At 41.8% G+C, this 25,845-nt stretch overlaps 1 protein-coding gene across 3 annotated transcripts in view; it reads right to left on the bottom strand.

Annotated features, from left to right (window-relative positions):
* Positions 1 to 23,496, bottom strand: part of ROBO4 (roundabout guidance receptor 4) — a 101,407-nt gene extending 77,911 nt beyond the window's left edge. For 2 of the 3 annotated variants that reach the window (XM_056544125.1, XM_056544126.1), the window contains exons 1-2: positions 23,010 to 23,496; positions 4,962 to 5,264 (exon numbers count right to left, since the gene is read on the bottom strand). In XM_056544125.1, coding sequence (XP_056400100.1) covers positions 4,962 to 5,264; positions 23,010 to 23,187 — 481 coding nt within the window. In that variant the 5' untranslated portion in view covers positions 23,188 to 23,496. Of the gene's footprint in view, positions 1 to 4,961; positions 5,265 to 12,669; positions 12,805 to 23,009 lie in introns of those variants that run through there. The other variant, XM_056544127.1, reaches the window with a different exon arrangement.
* Between the last annotated feature and the right edge of the window lie 2,349 nt (positions 23,497 to 25,845).

The following is a 25,845-nucleotide window of genomic DNA, read 5'->3' as shown; positions in this document are numbered from 1 at the left end:
GACCAAGCCCATTTTGACCTTAAGGACCAGGCCAATTTTATTCTTGTGTTTTCATTTTTTCCTCGTCGCCTTCTAAAATCCATAATTCTTTTATATTTTCATCTACAGACCCATATAAGAGCTTGTATTTTGCGTGAACAATTGTACTTTGTAAAGAAACCTCTCATATTACCAAAAAATGTACAGCAAACCCAGGAAGAAGCCTTAAGCGAAACGTCGGGTGGTGGGAGTATATTGCCTGTACCCGGTCCACTAGGTAATTACTGTCACTAATCAGTGTATCATTTATATACTTTTTGCCTTTCATTTTCTGTGAAGCACTTATTGCACATTTCTGCCTTTACATTGGCATTTTTTTGCCTTTACATTTTTTGTAGCCTACAGAGTGTGTCTGGGGTACCTGGACTTTTTCTATTGCATTATATGTAACATTGTGGTCACATTTTTTATATATGCTCTTTGTTCGGTTTCCCATCATTTTTCTTCTCTCCCCCATGTTTGTATTTTATGTATTTTAATTGTATGTCTATTTTTCCTATTATGACACATTAATAAAGTATTGGATTATTGATTCATAAAACGCCTTTTTTTTTTCTTTGTTGCTTTTGAGTTTGGCGTGGATCACTCACGCTTGGGGACTCTCTATGTGTATATTGGATACAACTGCAAACCCACACCTGTGAGATGTATTTGTCTCAACAGGTTTCCAGATTTTAACATGTAAACAAGAGTGTTCTTATTCATTACCAGCAAGCAGAGATCTTGAAAATGGTGAGAAAATGAAAAACAAATAATAAGAAAATGAAGATTTGATTATGCAAAACTAGAAAACCCCCTTTCCCGTAATCTGTGCTCTATATAAGTAGCGGCATCCGGCTTGCACCGTTCTGTTCCGTCGCCAAGTTACGTGTAATAATGAATATTTATAAACGATGACCCTGGGGTGGGCTGGATCTATAGAAATCCTATGGGAGCTAATAAGAAAGCACAAAAAACGTGACAGCAAAGTGAGTGTTAAAGAAAGATGCTAATGACAGGAAGTAACGATAACGCTAATTAATCGTCTCATTGTTCCTGAGTTACAAAAGGAACGCCGGGAAAATGATCGAAACATTGTAGCTGCGTCACATGACCACGCTGGCAGTTGGGGTGGTCGGGCTCAGTGCTGAAAGGGTTACAGGGAAAAAAATATTTTCGAATCAACTGGTGCCAGAAAGTTATACAGATTTGTTAATTACTTCTATATAAAAATCTTAATCCTTCCAGTACTTATCCGCTGCTGAATGCTCCAGTGGAAGTTGTGTAGTTCTTTCCAGTCTGACCAGAGTGCTCTCTGCTGCCACATCTGTCCTTGTCAGGAACTGTCCAGAACATGACCAAATCCCATAGCTATAACTACCCCTCCCCCTTATTACAATAATTAATTAAATAATAACTGACACAACAACAATTTAACTTTTCCGTGGGTGGGAATCGGCCACAGCTTTATTTATAAAATTACTTATATAAATAACAATTTAACTGTAACAAAGACACCGATTGGCTTCTTACCAACCCGAGAGGTGCTGCCACACTGTCCTGTGTGGAGGTCTACCCCGGGTTGACCCCGCTTTCACCGTCTTCTTACCGCCAAGCTGTGACTTACAATAAACAGAGATACAAAAAAGGGAGGGAGGGAGGGCAAAACTCCGGGTCCTGGGCAGATTGAGGGGGGAAGGGAGGCACCACAGCTATAAATACCCAGGGGAGGGCCCCTGAAAGCCAGGGAAACTATTACACCCCTGATTGGTGCACTCCTTCCCCCCCTCCATGGGACATACCGCTATAGTTACCGACAAGTCTTACAGGCGGGGGAGGGGGCTAAAAACCTTGCCTGTATATTTCTTAACCTCTTACTGCTCACCAGTCAGGGGCAAAGCTAGTTATGCACAGCTTGCCCCTCCATTCTGGAGAACAGAACGGGGCCTCGAATGCTGGAGTACCACTTTAAAGGGGTATTCTGGTGAAAACATTTTTTGTTATATCAACTGGCTCCAGAAAGTTAAACAGATTTGTAAATTACTTCTATAAAAAAAAAAATCTTAATCCTTCCAGTACTGATCAGCTGCTGAAGTTGAGTTGTTCTTTTCTGTCTGACAACAGTGCTCTCAGCTGACACCTCTGTCTGTCTCAGGAACTGCCCAGAGTAGGAGCAAATGCCCTTAGCAAACCTCTCCTGCTCTGGACAGTTCCTGAGACAGACAGGTGTCAGCAGAGAACACTGTTGTCAGACAGAAAAGAACAACTCAACTTCAGCAGCTGATAAGTACCGGAAGGATTAAGATTTTTTTTTTAACAGAAGTAATTTACAAATCTGTTTATTTTTCTGGAGCCAGTTGAAATTAATTATTTTTCACCGGAATACCCCTAACTACGACATACCCGAATCATGGCCATTCAATTCAGTGAACCAAACATAGTTTACTAGTGACTACCTTCGGCCCATTTCCTAGCACATACTATTATTTTGCCGGTTTTCAAAAGTGTGACCGCCTCTTTGTTGCAGTAACTAAAAAATGCCAATGACTGGTAAGTGGACCGAGTGTAGTCACTATTAGGCAGTGTTCACACCATATAAAATATATATATATATATATATCCAAGAAGAAGCTGCAGCACTCAAAGTTATGAGTGTAGAAAAGGTGTTTATTCCATATCAATACAAAAAGCGCAACGTTTCTGCTGCCAGTGCAGCCTTTTTCAAGCAACAAACAGTGATCACATGGGTGCTATATATATGCAAATACACAAACAAATCAATAAAGTAACCAATCAAAAAATTAAGAGGTATATACCATGTAAAGTGCTATAAGATATAGGGTATAAATTGCCACTATAATGATAAAGTGCATGGTGAACAGTGTATGTTAAAAACACAACAAACTTTTCAAAGGCTACGTTTTACAGCCGAAAATATCAAAATACAGTAATTACATCATTAAGTTCAAACATGTGTTGCATAATTAATGACAATACGGGAGGCGGGATGGTTCAGTTGCACTCACCCTATATGTTATATTCAAATCATACGTACAGTGTAACCAGCGATGCAGCATGGGCGTCCGCGCGCGCGGCCACGTGACACGCCAAGTCACATGATCCTCCTCCATCGCGTCACGTGTCCGCGCGCACTTCCGGCCATGCGCACCGACACGTAAACAATGAACAGCCCTATTGGAACAAATGCGCATGTGCGCATGTCCAACGATGTGACTCTAGATGCGGTTCGCAAAGGCCGCAAAAGAGGTCAGAATAGAGTCTGAGAAATAGCAAGTATAAGAGAAAAATATAAATAAAGTGAAATAAGATAAATTAAACAGAGAAAGATGTGTAGAGTAATAGGACGAAAAATTAGAATATAAGTGGAATAAAAGAAAAGAAAAGAAAATAAAAAGAAAAGAAAAGAATAAAGAAAAAGAAAAAAAAATAATTTATTTTCTTTTCTTTTCTTTATTTTATTCCACTTATATTCTCATTTTTCGTCCTATTACTCTACACATCTTTCTCTGTTTAATTTATCTTATTTCACTTTATTCATATTTTTCTCTTATACTTGCTATTTCTCAGACTCTATTCTGACCTCTTTTGCGGCTGTTGCGAACCGCATCTAGAGTCACATCGTTGGACATGCGCACATGCGCATTTGTTCCAATAGGGCTGTTCATTGTTTACGTGTCGGTGCGCATGGCCGGAAGTGCGCGCGGACACGTGACGCGATGGAGGAGGATCATGTGACTTGGCGTGTCACGTGGCCGCGCGCGCGGACGCCCATGCTGCATCGCTGGTTACACTGTACGTATGATTTGAATATAACATATAGGGTGAGTGCAACTGAACCATCCCGCCTCCCGTATTGTCATTAATTATGCAACACATGTTTGAACTTAATGATGTAATTACTGTATTTTGATATTTTCGGCTGTAAAACGTAGCCTTTGTAAAGTTTTATTGTGTTTTTAACATACACTGTTCACCATGCACTTTATCATTATAGTGGCAATTTATACCCTATATCTTATAGCACTTTACATGGTATATACCTCTTAATTTTTTGATTGGTTACTTTATTGATTTGTTTGTGTATTTGCATATATATAGCACCCATGTGATCACTGTTTGTTGCTTGAAAAAGGCTGCACTGGCAGCAGAAACGTTGCGCTTTTTGTATTGATATGGAATAAACACCTTTTCTACACTCATAACTTTGAGTGCTGCAGCTTCTTCTTGGATGTGTTACCTGCCCTGACCTAGGATCTTTCATCGCTGCTTGCATCATCTACTATCTACTTGGGCGCTGCTCTACATTCTGTTTGCTATATATATATATATATATTTTTTTTTTTTTTACAAAAATACGGATGTAAAACTGAGTTAAATTCATGAAAATATTTCTGTAAGTAATGTGTTGTGTCAAAGTTTATGGAAAAGTGTCCATCGGCAAAAGGCGAAAAAAAACAAAAAACGCTGTGACCAGATGTTAGCTGGCAATCAGTAAGGACATATGAAACCACTTGGCTTTTTGTCCATTTTAGAAACTGTCCAGAGCAGCATATGTTTTCTATGGGGATTTTCTCCTACTCTGGACAGTTCTTAAAATGGACAGAGATGTCAGCAGAGAGCTCTGTGTTCCAAAAAGAAAATAATTTCCTCTGTAGTATTCAGCAGCTAATAAGTACTGGAAGGATTTATATTTTTTTTAATAGAAGTAATTTACAAATCTGTTTAACTTTCTGGCACCATTTGATTAAAAAAAAAAAGTTTTCCCCCGGAATACCCCTTTAACCTAGCCTTATAAATAGAAGGTAGGGGGGCCTGCTACATATTTTGCATTGGAGTCCCGGGGCTACAAGTTACCCCTCAGGGTGAAGATTAACATTGCTGTGGGATTATTATTATTATATTATTATTGTGTGAGTTCTTACCGGCAATGGTGAGCGATGCGTTTCTGCTGACCGCCGTCCCCAGGTGGTTTCTGGCCGCACAGGTGTAAATCCCTTCATCCGATTTTCCTTTGATATGTAAGAAAAACAGGGACCCCTCTAGGATCAGGGAGTTGTGGCCCTTAGAAAAGTTTACGAGTTCGCCATTGCGGTACCATTCTATGGTGGGCTCCGGAGTCCCCTCAGCACGGCAGTTCATGGTGCCAGGCTGGTCTCGCCGTACAACCAGGTCGGAGGGATGCTCAATGATACGGGGAGCGGAGTCATCTGTGCGGGATTTGGAGCCTAAACAAAATAAATAATACAAGTATTATAACTCTATTACGATCAGTCATTAGAGGTGTTATTATTGATTCACCTCCTGCTAGAGTTACCACCTTTTTTGCAACAAAAAAAATAAATACCGGCCATGCTAATTTGCATAATTAATTATATATGCGTGACATCACAGGATACACATATACATGGGAAATTTTGTCCTATTCTGACCCCTATAACTTTTTTATTTCTCCTTATACGGGGCCTGTATAAGGGCTCATTTTTTGCGCCCCGGACTGTAGTTTTAAACAGTACCATTTTGGTTTTAATGTGACTTTTTTGATTGCTTTTTTTTCATTTAAATTCAGGATTTGCAGTTAGTTACTAACTACAACTCCCAGCATGCCCTGATACAGCCTGTGGCTCAGCAGCTGCCCCCAAACGAAAACTACAACTCTTAACATGTTGGACTATATAGTAGTATATAGTACAGGTGAGTGTTTCCCAGTCAGGGGTGCCTCCAGCTGTTGCAAAACTACAACTCCCAGCATGTTGGACTATATAGTAGCATACAGTATAGGTTAGTGTTTCCCAATCAGGGGTGCCTCCAGCTGTTGCAAAACTAAAACTCCCAGCATGTTGGACTATATAATATTATAGTATAGTATAGCATGCTGGGAGTTGTAGTTTTGCAACAGCTGGAGGCACTCTGGTTGGGAAACACTGGTATAGCATAGGGTGCAACATTCCGGGAGTTGGAGGATTGGTTGGATAAATAATGGCCATTGAAATGACGGTATTTTTAATATTAAAATACCGTCAGGGTGACCAAAATACCGGCTGTGCCGGTAAAATACTGACCTTAACCACCTACTCCATGGTTATAACTGTATCTGGGAACACTGGGTGACAACCAATATAATCCCCTCACCGCTTCCGCATGGGCTGTAACACAGATACATCGCCAGCCCCCAAGGATATGGAACCCCCAGTGAGAGCTGTTATGGTGGCCATATTAGGTACCACCAAACTTTTCCCAAAAACAGTTATAACAGAAAAATGACTGTACAAGGTGAGCACATGCTTACATACAGAAGTAGGTCTAAGCAAGCTAAGCTGCAGCGTAAAACATGGGGGAGAGACTTTTTTGAAGTCTAAGATAGCCTGATATCCACCTCCTTCTAAATCTTTTGTTAAAATTCTTAGTTAGGCATGCCCCCTCCCATAGACATGAATGGAAGGGCGGTTGGACCCCTGCAATCAGACATCTTATCCCCTATCCCCGTTAAGGCCATGCATATACAGTAGAATTTTTCAGTGGAATCCCACAGAAAAATTCTGCTCAGGAATTTCATTATGCTACAGCAGAGTCCCATTGTGTTTAGATGATTCTAATGCACCGTGCACACATCGCGAAAATTCCAATTCCGGCCTCTGCCTCCAGGCATTAAAGGGGTACTCCGGTGGAAAACAAAAGTTAATCAGAAAGTTAATCAGATTTGTAAATTACTTCTATTAAAAAATCTTTATCCTTCCAGTACTTTTTAGCAGCTGTATGCTACAGAGGAAATTCTTTTCTTTTTAAATTTCTTTTTTGTCTTGTGCATAGTGCTCTCTGCTGACACCTGATGCCCGTATCAGGAACTGTCCAGAGCAGGAGAAAATCCCCATAGCAAATGTGGTGACCCACGGTGTATGGTGGGACCACGGGTGTAGCAGTGTAGGTGGTGGGATCAGATGGTATTAACCCCTGGGGTAAGGTGCTGTTAACCCCTAGTGTTCGAGATGCCAGAGTGGTTTTTGGGTACCGGAACAACACGAACGGTATCCCCGCTATTCAAATGGCTAGTTAGTGAAAGGAGAGTCCACAACCAGTTATGGTTTAACAGAGGCTTTACTGAGTTTAGATAGATGCTATTGCGGTGTCCCGGCACAGGAGCTTGCCCTTTCCCCTCCTTAAGTCCCATCAGGAAGAGTCCCATGAATCCATAGGGCTCCCCCCTTGTTGCCCCATATAAATGTAATGTATTTGCATTGTGTACATATTGTCTGTATGTATAAAGTTGTATAGTTTGTATACCATGTATAGGACGTTCCTTGGTCATGTGACCTCCTGTCATGTGATATACCCAGAGTTCCATGGGCACAGGAACCCCAGGCATTAGCAACCAATGGGCTTTAGTCCAGCCCCCTAGTATATAAGGGGCTGTAGTCTCTCAGTTAGGGCTCTTGAGACCTGAACCTAAAAGAAAGCATAAACTCCTGTATACTGCAAATTCATCTCATCTGGGCCAAAGCCTAAAGATCAGCAGCCACTTCTAAACGTGAGTTACAATTCCCTCTACAAATCCAGTGACTACTACTCAGTTAAGGAATATATTAGTAGCACAGTGGCCTGCCTAAATATCTCAATAACTACAAGTCCAAGCAAGCCTGCGAGGGATCCTGTGTCCCGGTTGCCTCTAAAGGAACTGAATGATTGTAAAGATTGTTCCCTAAGCATCTCAAGTAAAAGTTCCAGTTTATTCAGAATCCCTGCTGTGGACATTCCTTTATTACAAACCATTTTGGGTTGGTTGACAGCGGTTACCATACTGGAATAACCACATCCTGGCGCCATGAACACTAAGGGGTTAACAACATCTTGCCTCCAGGGTTAATACCACCAGACCCTGCTACATACTGCAACACCCCAGTCATCACAGTATTATCTTCACAGCTAGGCCAGATTCCCAGAGAGGTGGCCAGGAACCCAGAAGGATCTCGCAGCTTGCTGGGACCAATTAGAATTGCAATAGACTTTAGAGATTTGACTTCAGGCTTGACTATATGCAGGACTTGACTATTCGTAGTGACAGCAGACATAGACTTTTGACTTACTGGAATGACTGTAGCTTTGTGGCCTTCCAGATGCTGGTCGCTAGCACTGAGACATCTGTACTGGCTGGTTCTCAGTAAAGGAAGAGAGTGAATTGTAATGGCCGCCCCCTTTATATAGTGGGGGGCTGGACTAAGGCCCATTGGTCAAGCTGCGGGTCATAGGTTAAACTGGTGCTCTCTGGGTAACATCATGTGACAACATAACATAACATGTGACATGTGACATTCCACAGGTCCTTCAGACATCTCACAGCATCTCACAGGTCCTTTAGACTAGCTATACATTAGGACACTGACTAGAATCCCATTATAATAAATGTGAACAAGACAAAAAGAAAAAAGACCGAAAACGGCGCCTTGCTTATTACCCTTGGTAATCTGAGAAATAAGGCTAAGGTGGAAAGTCCACCTCTCTTATGGATGGATGCTCACCAGAGAGAAATAAATTAAGCGCATATCACCCCATACGGGGTACTCACTGATGTCCAGATGACTGCTATGCCGGAGGTCGCAGGAAGCAAGACGGCACTTGTCATGAAGGAGACGTATTAGAAAGAAGCAAAAAGACCTATGGATTCCAGGCGCTGTCAACTTGGTTCTCAGTGAAAAAAAAGGCCAATATACTACAGGTTTTAATAAACACAGTAGTTTTATTGATATAAACATAAAAAACAGTGATGACGCGTTTCGAGGGGAGACCCCTCTTCCTCAGATCGGGTGTACAGACACAATAACCAGTGTGTGTTTTATATGCACGAAACAATAGAAAAGGGGGCGTGGCCTAATTGTGGGCCGTCAGAGGTATAAAAGTAAACACAACAGTACAAGGTAAATAGAATAGTACTTGCATTAAACTTAAACAAAAGAATAGAAGAATTATTTTGTTTAAGTTTAATGCAAGTACTATTCTATTTACCTTGTACTGTTGTGTTTACTTTTATACCTCTGACGGCCCACAATAAGGCCACGCCCCCTTTTCTATTGTTTGGTGCCATTTGGTGCATATAAAACACACACTGGTTATTGTGTCTCTACACCCGATCTGAGGAAGAGGGGTCTCCCCTCGAAACGCGTCATCACTGTTTTTTATGTTTATATCAATAAAACTACTGTGTTTATTAAAACCTGTAGTATATTGGCCTTTATTTTCACTGAGAACCAAGTTGACAGCGCCTGGAATCCATAGGTCTTTTTGCTTCTTTCTAAGACATTATAATAAATGACATTACAGGAATAGCAGGGGAAACAATGTCCTGTACTGGACATTACATAAACCTATGCTGCTCTGGACAGTTCCTGACATGGACAGAGGTGTCAGCAGAGAGCACTGTGGACAAGACAGAAAAGAAATCAAAAAAGAAAATAATTTCCTCTGTAACATACAGCTGCTAAAAAGTGCTGGAAGGGTAAAGATTTTTTAATAGAAGTAATTTACAAATCTGTTTAACTTTCTGGCATCCGTTCATTTAAAAAAAGAATAAAAAGTTTTCCACCAGAGTACCCCTTTAAGAGTCATGGGCCCCATAAAACCACTACATCCATGATAACAATCTTTGGCCGACTCGCCCCACCTCTCCTACCCTCTGCATCTGCATCTTGCAGGACTTTCATGGTGTCCTAGTGCCTCCAGCTGTTGCAAACTACAACTCCCAACATGCCCGGACAGCCCAAAGCTGCAAGAAGCTGCAGGCTCCATGGGTCTAGTGGAGAGTTTGCCCCAGTATACACATATATGACAGAACTGCACTTGCCTAATATCACGTATGAAAATATCAATGACAAATTAGCAAAAAATGCCAGGAAAGCCGGACAGGAAGAACTGTCAGAGAGCGAAGGGACACAAAGGGACAGTGATTGCAGGCGGCAGCGGTGAACATTTCCTTTATTTTTAGGCCCCGGCAGCTGCCGTGTTTACTGGATAAGAACAATGGCAGGAAACAAACATTGTGATGATGTCATATTGTCCAAGGTCTTGATCCCTGTGGCCCTCTAGCTTTTGGGAAAACTACAAACCCCAGCATGCCCTGAATGCCGAAATCTAGGGGGCCTCTACACGGAAAAGCCCTCTATCAATGGGTCTTTTAAATTTCGGCGCTCATTTTTTTTCGGCACTGCAAATTCAGCACAAAATAACCACCGATTCTGGGTGGCGCAGATCCCCTAAATAAATTAAACCAAGTTCATCTTTGTGGAATTTCCTCAGTGTGAACATATCCAAAAGGCCCATTTTCACTACATATTTTCTGAACGGAACTCTGCTCCGGAGCACGGCTGAGAAAAATACAGTGCAGCAGCCCCCAAGTGTTTTCAGTGGCATTCTGCTGCACAATTCGCACTATGGAATTTCCACGGCGGACATTCCACCACAGAAATTCCGGACTCCCAGACCCCACCAAAACATGGACATGTTAATTCTTTTGGCGGCGGCGCATTTTCTTTGGAGACGGCGCATTTTCGAGTGGTCCTAGCGCCGACGGAGATTCCGTAGAGTGAATGAGCCCTAAGGGTCTATTCGCACGGCAGAATTTCCACTTGCGGAATTCCGTCTCAAATTAAAGCCCATAAAAGTCTATTGGGGGAGATTTATCAAAACCCTGTCCAGAGGAAAAGTTGCTGAGTTGCCCATAGCAACCAATCAGATCGCTGCTTTCATTTTTTAAAAAGTCTGTGAAAAATGAAAGAAGTGTTCTGGTTGCTATGGGCAACTCTGCATCTGCATTTTTTTGCTGAGTTGCCCATAGCAACCAATCAGATAGCTTCTTTCATTTTTGAAAAGGCCTGTGTAAAAATGAAAGAAGCGATCTGATTGGTTGCTATGGGCAACTCAGCAACTTTTCCTCTGGACGGGTTTTGATAAATCTCCCCCTATGGGCTTTAATTTGAGGCGGAATTACGTAAGCGGAAATTCGTCCACGTGAGTAGACCCTAAGGCTATGTTCACACGGTAGAATTTCCAGTCAGAATTCCACTGGAAAATTCCGCTCAGAAATTCCGTGAAATTTACTTTACATTGGCCCCAAGAGTGGAATAGTGGAGTTTACTTTGTGGGTTTTGATTCCCGAAAGGTATATTTTTCCACGGTATTTACTACGGTTTCCCTACATTTTGCACTTTTTTTTTTTTTTGGAGCTCAAATCAACCAGATTTTCTGTGGAAACAGTAAATATGTAGGGATTTTAAAATAATTTTTTTTTTTTTTAAATGTCGGGGACTCGCCTTCAGCAGCCACGTCCCTTTTTCGAATTTTCTAAGAAAAATGGAGAGTTGGTTGGGTTTTTTGAATTTTTTGGTGAAAATTCTGACGCAGTTTTGGCGCAAACCCAACAATTCTGGCACAAACTCGATAAAACAGGTCAGGTTTACAATAGTTTATACTCTAAACTGCCAGCAGTAATACCATAACTATGCCAAGAAGAGTGTTAATGAAACAGTGTGCCTCCAGCTGTTGCAAAACTACAACCCCCAGCATGCCCGGACAGCCTTCGGCTGTCCGGGCATGTTGGGAGTTGTAGTTTTGTAACAGCAAGAGGCACACTTTTTGGAAAACTCTGGCCTACAATCTCTATGATTAAGGGGAATATCAAGGAGTGATTCCTGGACTGGCAGTATTCTAATATAACACAAAGTGGGATTCTCTACACTCCAAGCAGTATAATATAATATAATATAATATACCTATAATCTCTATCAGGAAGGGGTAATTATAAGATTAATCTCTGGACCTGCAACATGTATAGTATAACACAGAGTAAGATTCTCTACATACTTAGCAGTATGGTAAAACATATGGCAGGATTCTTTACACTACTAGCATTATGTTACAATAACTGTATCTATTATTTCTAAGAGGAATTCAGAAAATGATCCCTGGACTTGCAGCATTCTAGTATAACACAGAGTGAGATTCTTTACTCTTCCTGAAGTATGGTATAACATAGGGCAGGATTCTTTACACTACTAACAGGTTACAATAACTGTATCTAGGATTCTTTACACTACCAGCAGATTACAATAACTGTATCTAGGTTACTTTAACTGTAATCTCTGCAGTCTCTATGATTTTTGAGAAGTGATCCCTGGACTTGCAGAATTCTAATATAACACAGAGCGAGATTCTCTACACTCCAAGCAGTAATGTAAAACAGGGCAGAATTCCCGACACTCCCAGCAGAATGTTAGAATAACTGTCTCTAGAATCTATATCAAGGGAAATTTAGAAAAGGATACCTGGACTAGCGGCATTCTAGTATAACGCAGAGTAAGATTCTCTACACATTCAGCAGTATGGTATCACATAGGGCAGGATTCCTTACATTACCAGCACTATGTTACAATAACTGTATTTAGAATCTGTATCATTAAGGGGAATTTAGAAAAGTGATCCCTGGACTTAGAATTCTAACATAACACAGAGTGAAATGCTCTACACTCTCAGTAGTATGGTAAAACATAGGGTGAGATTCTTTTCACTCTATGCAGTATGTTACAATAAGTATATATAGTCAGGCAGGGCAAAGAGTGATCCATGGATTCCCAGCCTCAGGGTACTCACCTTGCGGCAGCTCATTTTGTGCACTACACACCATTATAATCATGAATAATCCATAGGTCAGAGAAGTCTCCATCCTGGGGGCTCCCCCCGAATGCCCTCAGAAAACTTTCCTGGGCTCCTGAACGTCCGCTTTGCCTTCCAACCTAGTCACATCCCTGGGCTCAGCTTATGATAAGGACCCTCCTCTACTTCCAATCTGGGACTTCTGTTTCCTATTTCCTCACAGGACTCAGGTCCCTCCCTTCACAGAGAAGAGGACAATGCAAAGTTACTGGTTAACTGCATTCTGAGGGTCCCCATTGTCCACAGAAATATATACGGTAAAAAACCTCTCAATACAGTGGTCATTGTCTTGCTCTCCTAAATACAATGCATAGGAAGAATAATGTAATTGTAAATAATCCAAGAAGTCAGGGTGCAGCTATAGAGAAGTGTTTCCCAACCATGCTGGGAGTTGTATTTTTGCAACAGCTGGAGGAACCCTGGATGGGAAACACTGCTGTAAAGAGTGCAGATTTAGCACTGAGAGTATAGCCTATCCATTCACTAGAGATCAGCGGTGACATCACTGAGAATACAGCCTATCCATTCACTAGAGATCAGCGGTGACATCACTGAGAATACAGCCTATCCATCACTAGAGATCAGCGGTGACATCACTGAGAATACAGCCTATCCATTCACTAGAGATCAGCGGTGACATCACTGAGAATACAGCCTATCCATTCACTAGAGATCAGCGGTGACATCACTGAGAATACAACCTATCCATTCACTAGAGATCAGCGGTGACATCACTGAGAATACAGCCTATCTATCACTAGAGATCAGCGGTGACATCACTGAGAATACAGCCTATCCATTCACTAGAGATCAGCGGTGACATCACTGAGAATACAGCCTATCCATCACTAGAGATCAGCGGTGACATCACTGAGAATACAGCCTATCCATTCACTAGAGATCAGCGGTGACATCACTGAGAATTCAACCTATCCATTCACTAGAGATCAGCGCAGGGCTGTGGAGTCGGAGTCAGACGAAATTTTGGGTTCCTACTAAATTTAGATTGGAATAAAAAATAAAAAAAGCAAGTTTAAATGTCCCAATTCACAAAAAGTTATAATTAATGACTTCTCTACTTTAAGAATAAAGACCAATGCATGCAGTGCCTCACGTAGCTGCAAAACGACACGTTAAGTGAATGTGAAGAAGCTTTTCATGTGCTTCACTATATGGCACGCAACGCACAATTAGGAGCGGTAATACTTATACTTTCCATAGTGTTGTGTTCTGCTGTTACAGGGAACCCATGGGTAACCTAGCCTGTCACTGATAAGGGATTAAGTAAATATGTTTTTTGCAGGACTAGAGACACTTGCATAAGTGAAGGGAATGGAGGGTCAAAAGTTCAAGACTGAAGCTGTAAACCATTGGAAAAACTGCTGCCATTCAGCTAAGGCTATAAAAACTTGTAAACTCTGATTGTTAGCTTAAAGGGGTACTTCGCCCCTAGACATCTTAACCCCTATCCAAAGGATAGGGGTTAAGATATCAGATCACCAGGGTCCTGCTGCTGGGGACCCCCGGGATTGCCACTGCGGCACCGCGCTATCATTACTGCACAGAGCGAGTTCGCTCTGCGCGTAATGACGGGCAATACAGGGGCCGGAGCAGCGTGACATCATGGCTCCGCTGTGACGACCGCCACTCCCCCTGCCATAGACTTGCATTAAGGGGGCGGGCCGTGATGTCTTGAGGGGTGGAGCCATGATGTCACGCTGCTCCGTCCCCTGTATCGCCCGTCATTACGTACAGAGCGAACTCACTTTGTGCAGTAATGATAGCGCGGTGCCGCAGCGGCGATCCCGGGGGTCCCCAGCAGCGGGACCCCGGCGATCTGACATCTTATCCCCTATCCTTTGAATAGGGGATAAGATGTCTAGGGGAGGAGTACCCCTTTAAACTTTAAACATGACTATGGGATTCTACTACGTAAATAATGTTTTATAATAAATGCCCCTTCCTGGATCCTCCCACTGCCCTATCTTCAGCAGCAGATCAGCACACAAACTGTTCAATACAGTAGACTGTTGGCTTCCCAGCCAGTAGTCCTGTGGTAATGACATGTAGGTTGCCTTTCTTTCCTTCAAAGAATGTATGAAATACATTCACATATTAATACAGAGGAGTCGGGGAGTCGGAATTACAAAAAACTGCGGAGTCAGAACATTTATCTACCGATACCACAGCCCTGGATCAGCGGTGACATCACTGAGAATACAGCCTATACATTCACTAGAGATAAGCGATGACATCACTGAGAATACAGCCTATACATTCACTAGAGATCAGCGATGACATCACTGAGAATACAGCCTATCCATCACTAGAGATCAGCGGTGACATCATTGAGAATACAGCCTATCCATTCACTAGAGATCAGCGGTAACATCACAGAAAATACAGCCTATCCATTCACTAGAGATCAGCAGTAACATCACTGAGAATACAGCCTATCCATTCACTAGAGATCAGCAGTGACATCACTGAGAATACAGCCTATCCATTCACTAGAGATCAGCGGTGACATCACTGAGAATACAGCCTATTCAATCACTAGAGATCAGCAGTGACATCACTGAGAATACAGCCTATCCATGACTAGAGATCAGCAGTGACATCACTGAGAATACAGCCTATCCATGACTAGAGATCAGCAGTGACATCTCTGGGAATACAGCCTATCCATTCACTAGAGATCAGCGGTGACATCACTGAGAATACAGCCTATCCATTCACTAGAGATCAGTGGTGACATCACTGAGAATACAGCCTATGCATTCACTAGAGATCAGCGATGACATCACTGGGAATACAGCCTATTCATTCAATAGAGATCAGTGGTGACATCACTGACAATACAGCCTATCTATTCACTAGAGATCAGCGGTGACATCACTGAGAATACAGCCTATCCATTCATAGAGATCAGCGGTGACATCACTGAGAATACAGCTTATCCATCACTAGAGATCAGCGGTGACATCCCTGAGAATACAGCCTATTCATTCACTAGAGATCATCACTAGAGATCAGCAGTGACATCACTGAGAATACAGCCTATCCATCACTAGAGATCAGCGGGGACATCACTGAGAATACAGCCTATCCATTCACTAGAGATCAGCGGTGACATCACTGAGAATACAGCCTATCCATTCACTAGAGATCAGCGGTGACATCACTGAGAATACAGCCTATCCATTCACTAGAGATCAGCGGTGACATCACTGAGAATACAGCCTATCCATTCACTAGAGATCAGCGGGGACATCACTGAGAATACAGCCTATCCATTCACTAGAGATCAGCAGTGACATCACTGAGAATACAGCCTATCCATCACTAGAGATCAGCGGTGACATCACTGAGAATACAGCCTATCCATTCACTAGAGATCAGCTGTGACATCACTGAGAATACAGCCTATCCATCACTAGAGATCAGCCGTGACATCACTGAGAATACAGCCTATCCATCACTAGAGATCAGCGGTGACATCACTGAGAATACAGCCTATCCATCACTAGAGATCAGCGGTGACATCACTGAAAATACATCCTATCCATTCACTAGAGATCAGCGGTGACATCACTAAGAATACAGCCTATCCATTCACTAGAGATCAGCGGTGACATCACTGAGGATACAGCCTATCTATCACTAGAGATCAGCGGTGACATCACTGAGAGTACAGCCTATCCATCACTAGAGATCAGCGGTGATATCACTGAGAGTATAGCCTATCCATTCACTAGAGATCAGCGGTGATATCACTGAGAATACAGCCTATCCATCACAAGAGATCAGCGGTGACATCACTGAGGATACAGCCTATCCATCACTAGAGATCAGCGGTGACATCACTGAGAGTATAGCCTATCCATTCACTAGAGATCATCGGTGACATCACTGAGAATACAGCCTATCCATCACTAGAGATCAGCGGTGACATCACTGAGAATACAGCCTATCCATCACTAGAGATCAGCGGTGACATCACTGAGAGTACAGCCTATCCATCACTAGAGATCAGCGGTGACATCACTGAGAGTATAGCCTATCCATTCACTAGAGATCAGCGGTGATATCACTGAGAATACAGCCTATTCGTTCACTAGAGATCAGCGGTGACATCACTGAGAATACAGCCTATCCATTCACTAGAGATCAGCGGTGACATCACTGAGAATACAGCCTATCCATTCACTAGAGATCAGCGGTGACATAACTGGGAATACAGCCTATCCATTCACTAGAGATCAGCGGTGACATCACTGAGAATACAGCCTATACAACCAATGGAGATCAGCGGTGACATCACTGAGAACACAGCCTATCCATCACTAGAGATCAGCAGTGACATCACTGAGAATACAGCCTATCCATCACTAGAGATCAGCGGTGACATCACTGAGAATACAGCCTATCCATTCACTAGAGATCAGCGGTGACATCACTGAGAATACAGCCTATCCATCACTAGAGATCAGCAGTGACATCACTGAGAATACAGCCTATCCATCACTAGAGATCAGCGGTGACATCACTGAGAATACAGCCTATCCATTCACTAGAGATCAGCAGTGACATCACTGAGAATACAGCCTATCCATCACTAGAGATCAGCGGTGACATCCCTGAGAATACAGCCTATCCATCACTAGAGATCAGCAGTGACATCACTGAGAATACAGCCTATCCATCACTAGAGATCAGCGGTGACATCCCTGAGAATACAGCCTATCCATCACTAGAGATCAGCGGTGACATCCCTGAGAATACAGCCTATCCATCACTAGAGATCAGCGGTGACATCCCTGAGAATACAGCCTATCCATTCACTAGAGATCAGCCTATGACCTATGAATAGTGACCTACGATAACTGACCTATGATAAGTTACCGATGAATAGTGACCCAAGAATAGTGACCATGAATAGTGACCATGAATAGTGACCATGAATAGTGACCAATAATTAGTGACCTATGAATAGTGACCGATGAATAGTGACCTATTATTAGTGACCGATGAATAGTGACCGATGAATAGTGACCTATTATTAGTGACCGATGAATAGTGACCTATGAATAGTGACCGATGAATAGTGACCGATGAATAGTGACCGATGAATAGTGACCGATAAATAGTGACCTATTATAAGTGACCGATGAATAGTGACCTATGAATAGTGACCGATGAATAGTGACCGATGAATAGTGACCTATTATAAGTGACCGATGAATAGTGACCTATGAACAGTGACTTATGAATAGTGACCGATGAATAGTGACCTATTATAAGTGACCGATGAATAGTGACTTATGAATAGTGACTTATGAACAGTGACTTATGAATAGTGACCGATGAATAGTGACCTATGATTAGTGACCTATGAATAGTGACCTATGATTAGTGACCTATGAATAGTGACCTATTATTAGTGACCGATGAATAGTGACCGATGAATAGTGACCGATGAATAGTGACCTATGAATAGTGACCTATTATAAGTGACCGATGAATAGTGACTTATGAATAGTGACTTATGAATAGTGACTTATGAATAGTGACCAATGAATAGTGACCTATTATTAGTGACCTATGATTAGTGACCTATGATTAGTGACCTATGAATAGTGACCTATTATTAGTGACCTATGAATAGTGACCTATGATTAGTGACCTATTATTAGTGACCGATGAATAGTGACTTATGAATAGTGACCTATTATTAGTGACCAATGAATAGTGACTTATGAATAGTGACCTATGAATAGTGACCTATGAATAGTGACCTATGATTAGTGACCGATGAATAGTGACTTATGAATAGTGACCTATGAATAGTGACCTATGAATAGTGACCTATGATTAGTGACCGATGAATAGTGACTTATGAATAGTGACCTATTATTTCTCGCTTTAGTGGTCACAACCTTTTTGCGGTGATTTCATATGGGAATCTCATTTTCACTTTTTCATTGTAAGTTTGGGGCCTGGACGTTCCCTAATCCCAGGACGGATGGAAAATCCATATAAATAGAGGCCAAGAAACAACTCTCCTCAACCAGGACAATTGGAGAAAGGATCCATATCCAAATCCATATCCTTGAAAACAGGACGTGGACGTCACCACCGGACGAGGCCATGAGCACAATGTCTTCTAATATAAGAGACAGGAAATACAGGACAGATTTAGACAAAGGTGAAATCTACAGAGAACCCCCAGCATTCTATAGGGGAGAATCCTGGAGCGGTGTTAATGGGGTACAGCACACCTGACTCGTTATTCAGAAAGAGGTCATTCAACAGGGAGGGGGAGGCTAAGCACTGAGCTTTAGCTATTGTGAAGATCTTGTCTAATCTATATACTGGTATCACCTATTACTGTAATGCTGTACAGATCACTGTCCATAACCCTCCTCCTTATCATCACAGACAGAACAGGAAGTCTTAGCTTCATTTTAGCCCTAGTGGCCAGAGTAAGAACTGCAACATTTCAGGATTATTTAAAAATATATATTCAGAATTTTACAACCTTCAGCTGTCCGGGCATTCTGGGAGTTGTAGCTTTGCAACAGCTGGAGACACACTGATTGGTAAACCCTGATATGGATAGTAAAATGGAAATAAAAAAAAATAAAAAAATAACCCCAAATTCTTAATAAATATGTTTCACATAACAAAAAAAAAAAAAAAAAACTTCAAATCAAATAATGGAAAATTCCTAAACTTTCCAATAAACGTAATATAATATAATTTGCGCTTGCAGTTCAGGACAGGGAACACTGTGTACATTCAGGTCCTGACTTAAGTCATGTAGCTGAAGGTTTGATATAATGGGGGGAATTTATTATTCCCTGCACCAGTGAAGAATGTCAAAATTGCGCCAATTGTTTGCAAAAGCCCAGTTTTTGGCTCAAAATATGTTATGTTAACTCCCACTTTGCTCAAAAAACTTTGCATAAAAAACTGAGCATGCGCAAAAGTTCTGCGCAAATTCCGTGCAGAGAATAATAAATTCCCCCCATATGTATCTATGCAGTTATTAGATCTCGTTTTGGTGTTAGTAAATGTTACCTGTTTATATTGAACTGGTAGAAGCGCGCCGACCTAATACTTCTCGCAGCTGATAGTTTGTTACAGTTGCATCTAGAGCTAAAGGCATCAGAAACACAAATCTCTCTCTAGTTCTGATCATTTGTTACAAAGTATCAGCGCAGGTAAAATGTATCAAAGAGATGGATACAGATACAATTGATTGAAATTAGTGGGTTTTAGTTTTGGCCTTTGTTTTCTTTGGCACTTTTTCCCCTGTGTTTTTATCACGACAAGTCATGTGATTCTTTCATCATGTGACTTAAGGATTTCTACTGAAGAATTAAGGGAAAAAAACGTTAATGCTAAACCTACATGGGGTTTTTTTTATAGCGTCTTTTTTGGCTTCTAGGGGAGGAAAGCATTAAGAGATTCGTCCAAAAAAAATATTAAAAAAACACCATAGGCACAAGATTCTGCATTTTGGAAAACTGCCCCAGAGCCCAAAACTGCAGAAAAACGCCAAAGATGAGTTAATAGACACTAAAAGGAAAAACTCCAAGTGGGTTTGGCATTTCATAAATCTTTTCATTGCGACTTCAAAGCTTTTTTTTTTATTATTGTGTCGCTGTGCCATAGTTTGGGTAGCTTTTTGCAGTGGTCATGAATTGATCATTTGTCGCACGATTTGTCAAAAATTGACACCATCCCAAACCTGGCTTATGAAACTGGCTGTGGACAGGTTTTGTGAAATGTCACACATTTTGGCGCAACGGATTAAAAAGTTGCAGAGGAGGAACCATACGAAGTGGCGTACTGAAGTGTAATGAAAAAGAAATGTGTCATAGTTCCGTATTTATCAAATGATGTGAGATAATTTAATACATTTTGCACACGTACACATTACCACAAGAGCAAACCATAGCAGTGCCAGGCCTGATTTGTTATAGGGACAGTACCGTGCCTAATTTTATATAGGTACAGTACCAGGCCTGATTTGTTATAGGTACAGTACCAGGCCTGATTTGTTATAGGTACAGTACCAGGCCTGATTTGTTATAGGTACAGTACCAGGCCTGATTTTATATAGGTACAGTACCAGGCCTGATTTGTTATAGGTACAGTACCAGGCCTGATTTTATATAGGTACAGTACCAGGCCTGATTTTATATAGTTACAGTACCAGGCCTGATTTTATATAGTTACAGTACCAGGCCTGATTTGTTATAGGTACAGTACCAGGCCTGATTTGTTATAGGTACAGTACCAGGCCTGATTTGTTATAGGTACAGTACCAGGCCTGATTTGTTATAGGTACAGTACCAGGCCTGATTTGTTATAGGGACAGTACCGTGCCTGATTTGTTATAGGTACAGTACCAGGCCTGATTTGTTATAGGGACAGTACCGTGCCTGATTTTATATAGTTACAGTACCACGCCTGATTATTTATAGGTATAATACCATGCCTGATTTTATATAGTTGCAGTGCCAGGCCTGATTTATAGGGACAGTACCATGCTTGATTTTTTATACGGACAGTACCATGCCTGATTTTTTATATGGACAGTACCGTGCCTAATTTTTTATATGGACAGTACCTTGCCTGATTTTTTTATAGGGACAGTACCATGCCTGATTTTTTATAGGGACAGTACCATGCCTGATTTTTTATAGGGACAGTACCATGCCTGATTTTTTTTATAGGGACAGTACCATGCCTGATTTTTTTTATAGGGACAGTACCAGGCCTGATTTTTTATAGGGACAGTACCATGCCTGATTTTTTATAGATACAGTACCAGGCCTGATTTTTTATAGGTATAGTACCGTGCTTGATTATTTATAGGGACAGTACCGTGCCTGATTTTTTATAGGGACAGTACCAGGTCTGATTTTTTATAGGGACAGTACCATGCCTGATTTTTTATAGGGACAGTACCATGCCTGCTTTTTTATAGGGACAGTACCATGCCTAATTTTTTATAGGGACAGTACCAGGTCTTATTTTTTATAGGTACAGTACCAGGCCTAATTTTTTATAGGGACAGTACCAGGCCTGATTTTTTATAGGGACAGTACCAGGTCTTATTTTTTATAGGTACAGTACCAGGCCTAATTTTTTAGAGGTACAGTACCATGCCTGATTTTTTATAGGGACAGTACCATGCCTAATTTTTTATAGGGACAGTACCAGGTCTTATTTTTTATAGGTACAGTACCAGGCCTAATTTTTTATAGGGACAGTACCAGGCCTGATTTTTTATAGGGACAGTACCAGGCCTGATTTTTTATAGGGACAGTACCAGGCCTGATTTTTTATAGGGACAGTACCAGGCCTGATTTTTTATAGGGACAGTACCAGGTCTTATTTTTTATAGGTACAGTACCAGGCCTAATTTTTTATAGGTACAGTACCATGCCTGATTTTTTTATAGGGACAGTACCATGCCTAATTTTTTATAGGGACAGTACCAGGTCTTATTTTTTATAGGTACAGTACCAGGCCTAATTTTTTATAGGGACAGTACCAGGCCTGATTTTTTATAGGGACAGTACCAGGCCTGATTTTTTATAGGGACAGTACCAGGCCTGATTTTTTATAGGGACAGTACCAGGCCTGATTTTTTATAGGGACAGTACCATGCCTGATGCCGCCTATGTAGCACCAGATGAGATGCTGGGTGCTAGGTATACAGCTTGTTGCTAGGTATCCAGCTGGGTTTCTCCAGATCTCTGTATGGATGTTACCAGCCTATGATATATGTGTCATCTGGGTGTTAATAGGGATGTTAATATTTACTGGAAGCAAGCAGAGATCTTGAAAATGGTGCCAAGCTGAAACAATGTAAATTTTAAGCTTGCAGAATTTTTACTATGCAACAACAACATTTTCTTTACCTAAAATCAGAACCTTCCATAGTAGTTCAGTTTACAAAGGATCAGGCTGCTGTTGTAATGACATCCTTCTCGTAGGGCATGTTTTAGGAGTGAGACAATTTGAGAGGAACAGGAAATAATCTACAGAGAGGGAGCGCTCATACTCATTGTGGGGAAGATAAGCTTGCACTCTTACTCATATCGGGGAACTCTGCCCAAAAATGAGTAAGCTTCATTTTTCTGTATAGACTCCAGATCTTTATCATTGGTGCCCAAAAAAAGTTCAATACAAATGAGATCCATCAACTTCCTTAAACAAGGCTGAAGGTGACTAATCCCTCCAGGGTGGGATCTTACCTCTCAGCCGGTGCCTCCTGCCGGGTCGGTGGTGGTGAAGATGTCTTGGCTGCCGGTGGGAAGCCACCAAGTAATGTCCCTTGTACTCAGCTGCCTGGTTGCATTGACAGTAGTTCACCTGTAGACTCCATCTCAGTGGCAAAAAATCAAAAATCAGGACAAAAAAGATCAAAAACATTTTCAAAAAGTCTCCACATTAAGGTCAACATGGAACTTGGGTCCAGGTAACACGTGATGCCCACACCCTTCCGTAAAGTGGCGAAACGAAGAGTGACTGCGGGTAAACCTGCGGCTTGTGCATCCTACCCCCGTGTGTCCAGCCCGGGGCTAAATTATTTAGAATTTGTTATGAAGGATGTTTTTTTAAGAGCTTTTCTGCTTTTTTTCCTCTCCTTTTACTCTCTCATTCCTCCTCCTTTATGAAGTTGCGGAACAATGGAATAGAAAAGCATGCAAGACCCCATGCTGAGAGAAGGGCTGAGAAGTTTAGACAGGGGCTCCACTTTCCCCAGCATCTGTGTCATGGGGAAGAGAAGCCCAGGGGGTGGGGGCTGATGGGACCGAAATTTGCACCATTAAGTAAATAGAGTAAGTAATTTGTGTTCTTATTTTCTCATGAATTCCGGCCAGTACTCGTCATATTGTTGGATATTTTTTTTTTGCAATGTTTTTGTTTTCTTTTTGAAAACATTTTTTTGAAAGAAAAAAAAAAGTTGTGTGACAATTCGATTTTAAACATTCCTCCCAAAGATTGACTGCATCAATGAATAGCGGAGCTTTGGCTGACGACCGTTTCCAAACTGAATTGATGGTCCTTTGATAGTGTTTAAAGCATCGACGGAGTCTTTGTCAGAGTTGGAGAATTTCGAAGGGAGCTTAAGACATTTCCATTTGTCAAGACTGGATAATGGCCCCTTAAATGCTCCCAATCGCGTTTACCTCCATAGGTTACAATTACGTGGAGGGGGTCAGCCATGTTGGGAAACATTCGTCGATGGTGGTAGGTCTTGGTATCATCACCTCTTGTTTCCATGTTGCATGGGACGATTCATTCTCTCCCGGTGAGGGACAAACATAATTAGCCCCAGGAAATTTGTACCTCTTGAAAGTTTGGTGTAAGAGCCATTTATCATCCCTATTGAGAAGCTGACAAGACGGTGGAAAGTGATGAAGGAACCATTTAGGATGCAAGACTATGGGCTGTATGGTCCTGAATGATGTTTTTGTAAGTCAGGTCACCATTGTTGTACCGCTACATAATTGGAGAAATGTCGATGATTTTCTCAATTAAAATGGTCGGACTCTTCTGGAATAAGAATGAAGAAGCTTCCCCTGCATACAATTTCAATTAGGAAGGCAAATATGTGACATAAATATTGATCCGTGGAGCAGAGAGTACTCAAAAATACTCCATCAGTGTCTGGAGGGCTGTCAGAGAAGCTGAGGGACAACTTGTAAAAAGACCCAAGAGAGATTTCACTAGAAACCTGTTACAACAGACGTAAAACTGGCAAATAAGGAAGATATCCAAAACTAGGGATCCAGCTTCACTGGTGCAGTTTAAAAGCAGATCACTTTATTCAAACATCCAATGAATACAAGAAGGGACAAAACAACAAAGCCAATGCATTTCGGGTCAGTAAGATCCTTAGTCAAGGCATAGAATGTGGTGGTACACCGCTGCGTCCCACTGTGACACATCGACCTCCAGCACCGGGCAGAGGATTGATCTTAAATAAAACGACCACCCCATGACATATAACTTACTAAGGCTGGTGTACGGGCGGGACATGATGTGGGTGTACAGGCCGTACGGACGATGATGCAACTATCGGACAAGTCATCAGAGTTTGTGGAATTTATTTGCAATGCCCTCCAGTTCATACTCACAATTAACACTTTCTGTTACGAATCTGAGTGATATAGCCAACTAACCAGGACTGCCATGGGCAGTGCCACTTCTTGTTCATACGCCAATCTGTTCTTGGCAGCATTTGAGTCAGAGTATGTATACAGTGTCGTCAACCCCTACGTGAAATATATCAAGGTATATGTGAGATATGTCGATGATATCCTGATAGTATGGGAAGGGGAAGAGAGCAAATTCAAGGAGTTTGTGAATTGCCTCAATAGTACCAATCAAATGAATATGACGTTCACTAGTCAATTTGGAGGCGAATGTCTTGAATCCTTAGACCTTATGCTATACATCAAAGAAAGGACTCTATGCACCAAGGGGCAAAGGAAGAAAGTAGCTAAGAATTCAATCCTACAGTATGGAAGTTCTCATCCAGTTCAAGTTAAAAACGGAATCCCATTTAGTCAGTTCCTCAGATTGAAGAGAAAAAAACAGCGACGAAGCAACCTTTCACACACAAGCAAATTAGATGGCCTTAAAGGGGTACTCCGCTGTTCAGCGTTTGGAACAAACTGTTCTGAACGCTGGAGCCGGTGCCAGGAGCTCGTGACGTCATAGCCCCACCCCCTCATTATGTCACACCCCGCCCCCTCAATGCAAGTCTATGGGAGGGGGCGTGACGTGCCACAAGTGTTGCGTGCCCGTGATGTCACGAGACTCCTCCCCGCATTGCCAGTCATCCGGCGCCGGGACCCCCGCGATCAGGAGTACCCATTTAACTTATGGTGGAAGGTGGAAGAAATCCCATGGATTTCATGTACCAATGATTTTACAGTTGCACAAAGGCAATGAAGCTATTTGTGATAGATCAATAGAGCCACCACATGAAAGCCATAGAGATCACCAACCTAATTATTAGGCCCCATCTCAACTTCACCACCCAAGACTGTGAGCCAGTACTGAAAATCATCCAAACTG

The sequence above is a fragment of the Hyla sarda genome, chromosome 10, assembly GCF_029499605.1.
Source record: "Hyla sarda isolate aHylSar1 chromosome 10, aHylSar1.hap1, whole genome shotgun sequence".
In the NCBI taxonomy this organism is placed as follows: Eukaryota; Metazoa; Chordata; class Amphibia; order Anura; family Hylidae; genus Hyla; species Hyla sarda.
The sequence above is the reverse complement of the archived record's forward strand: the minus strand, read 5'-3'. Positions and strand labels throughout refer to the sequence as shown.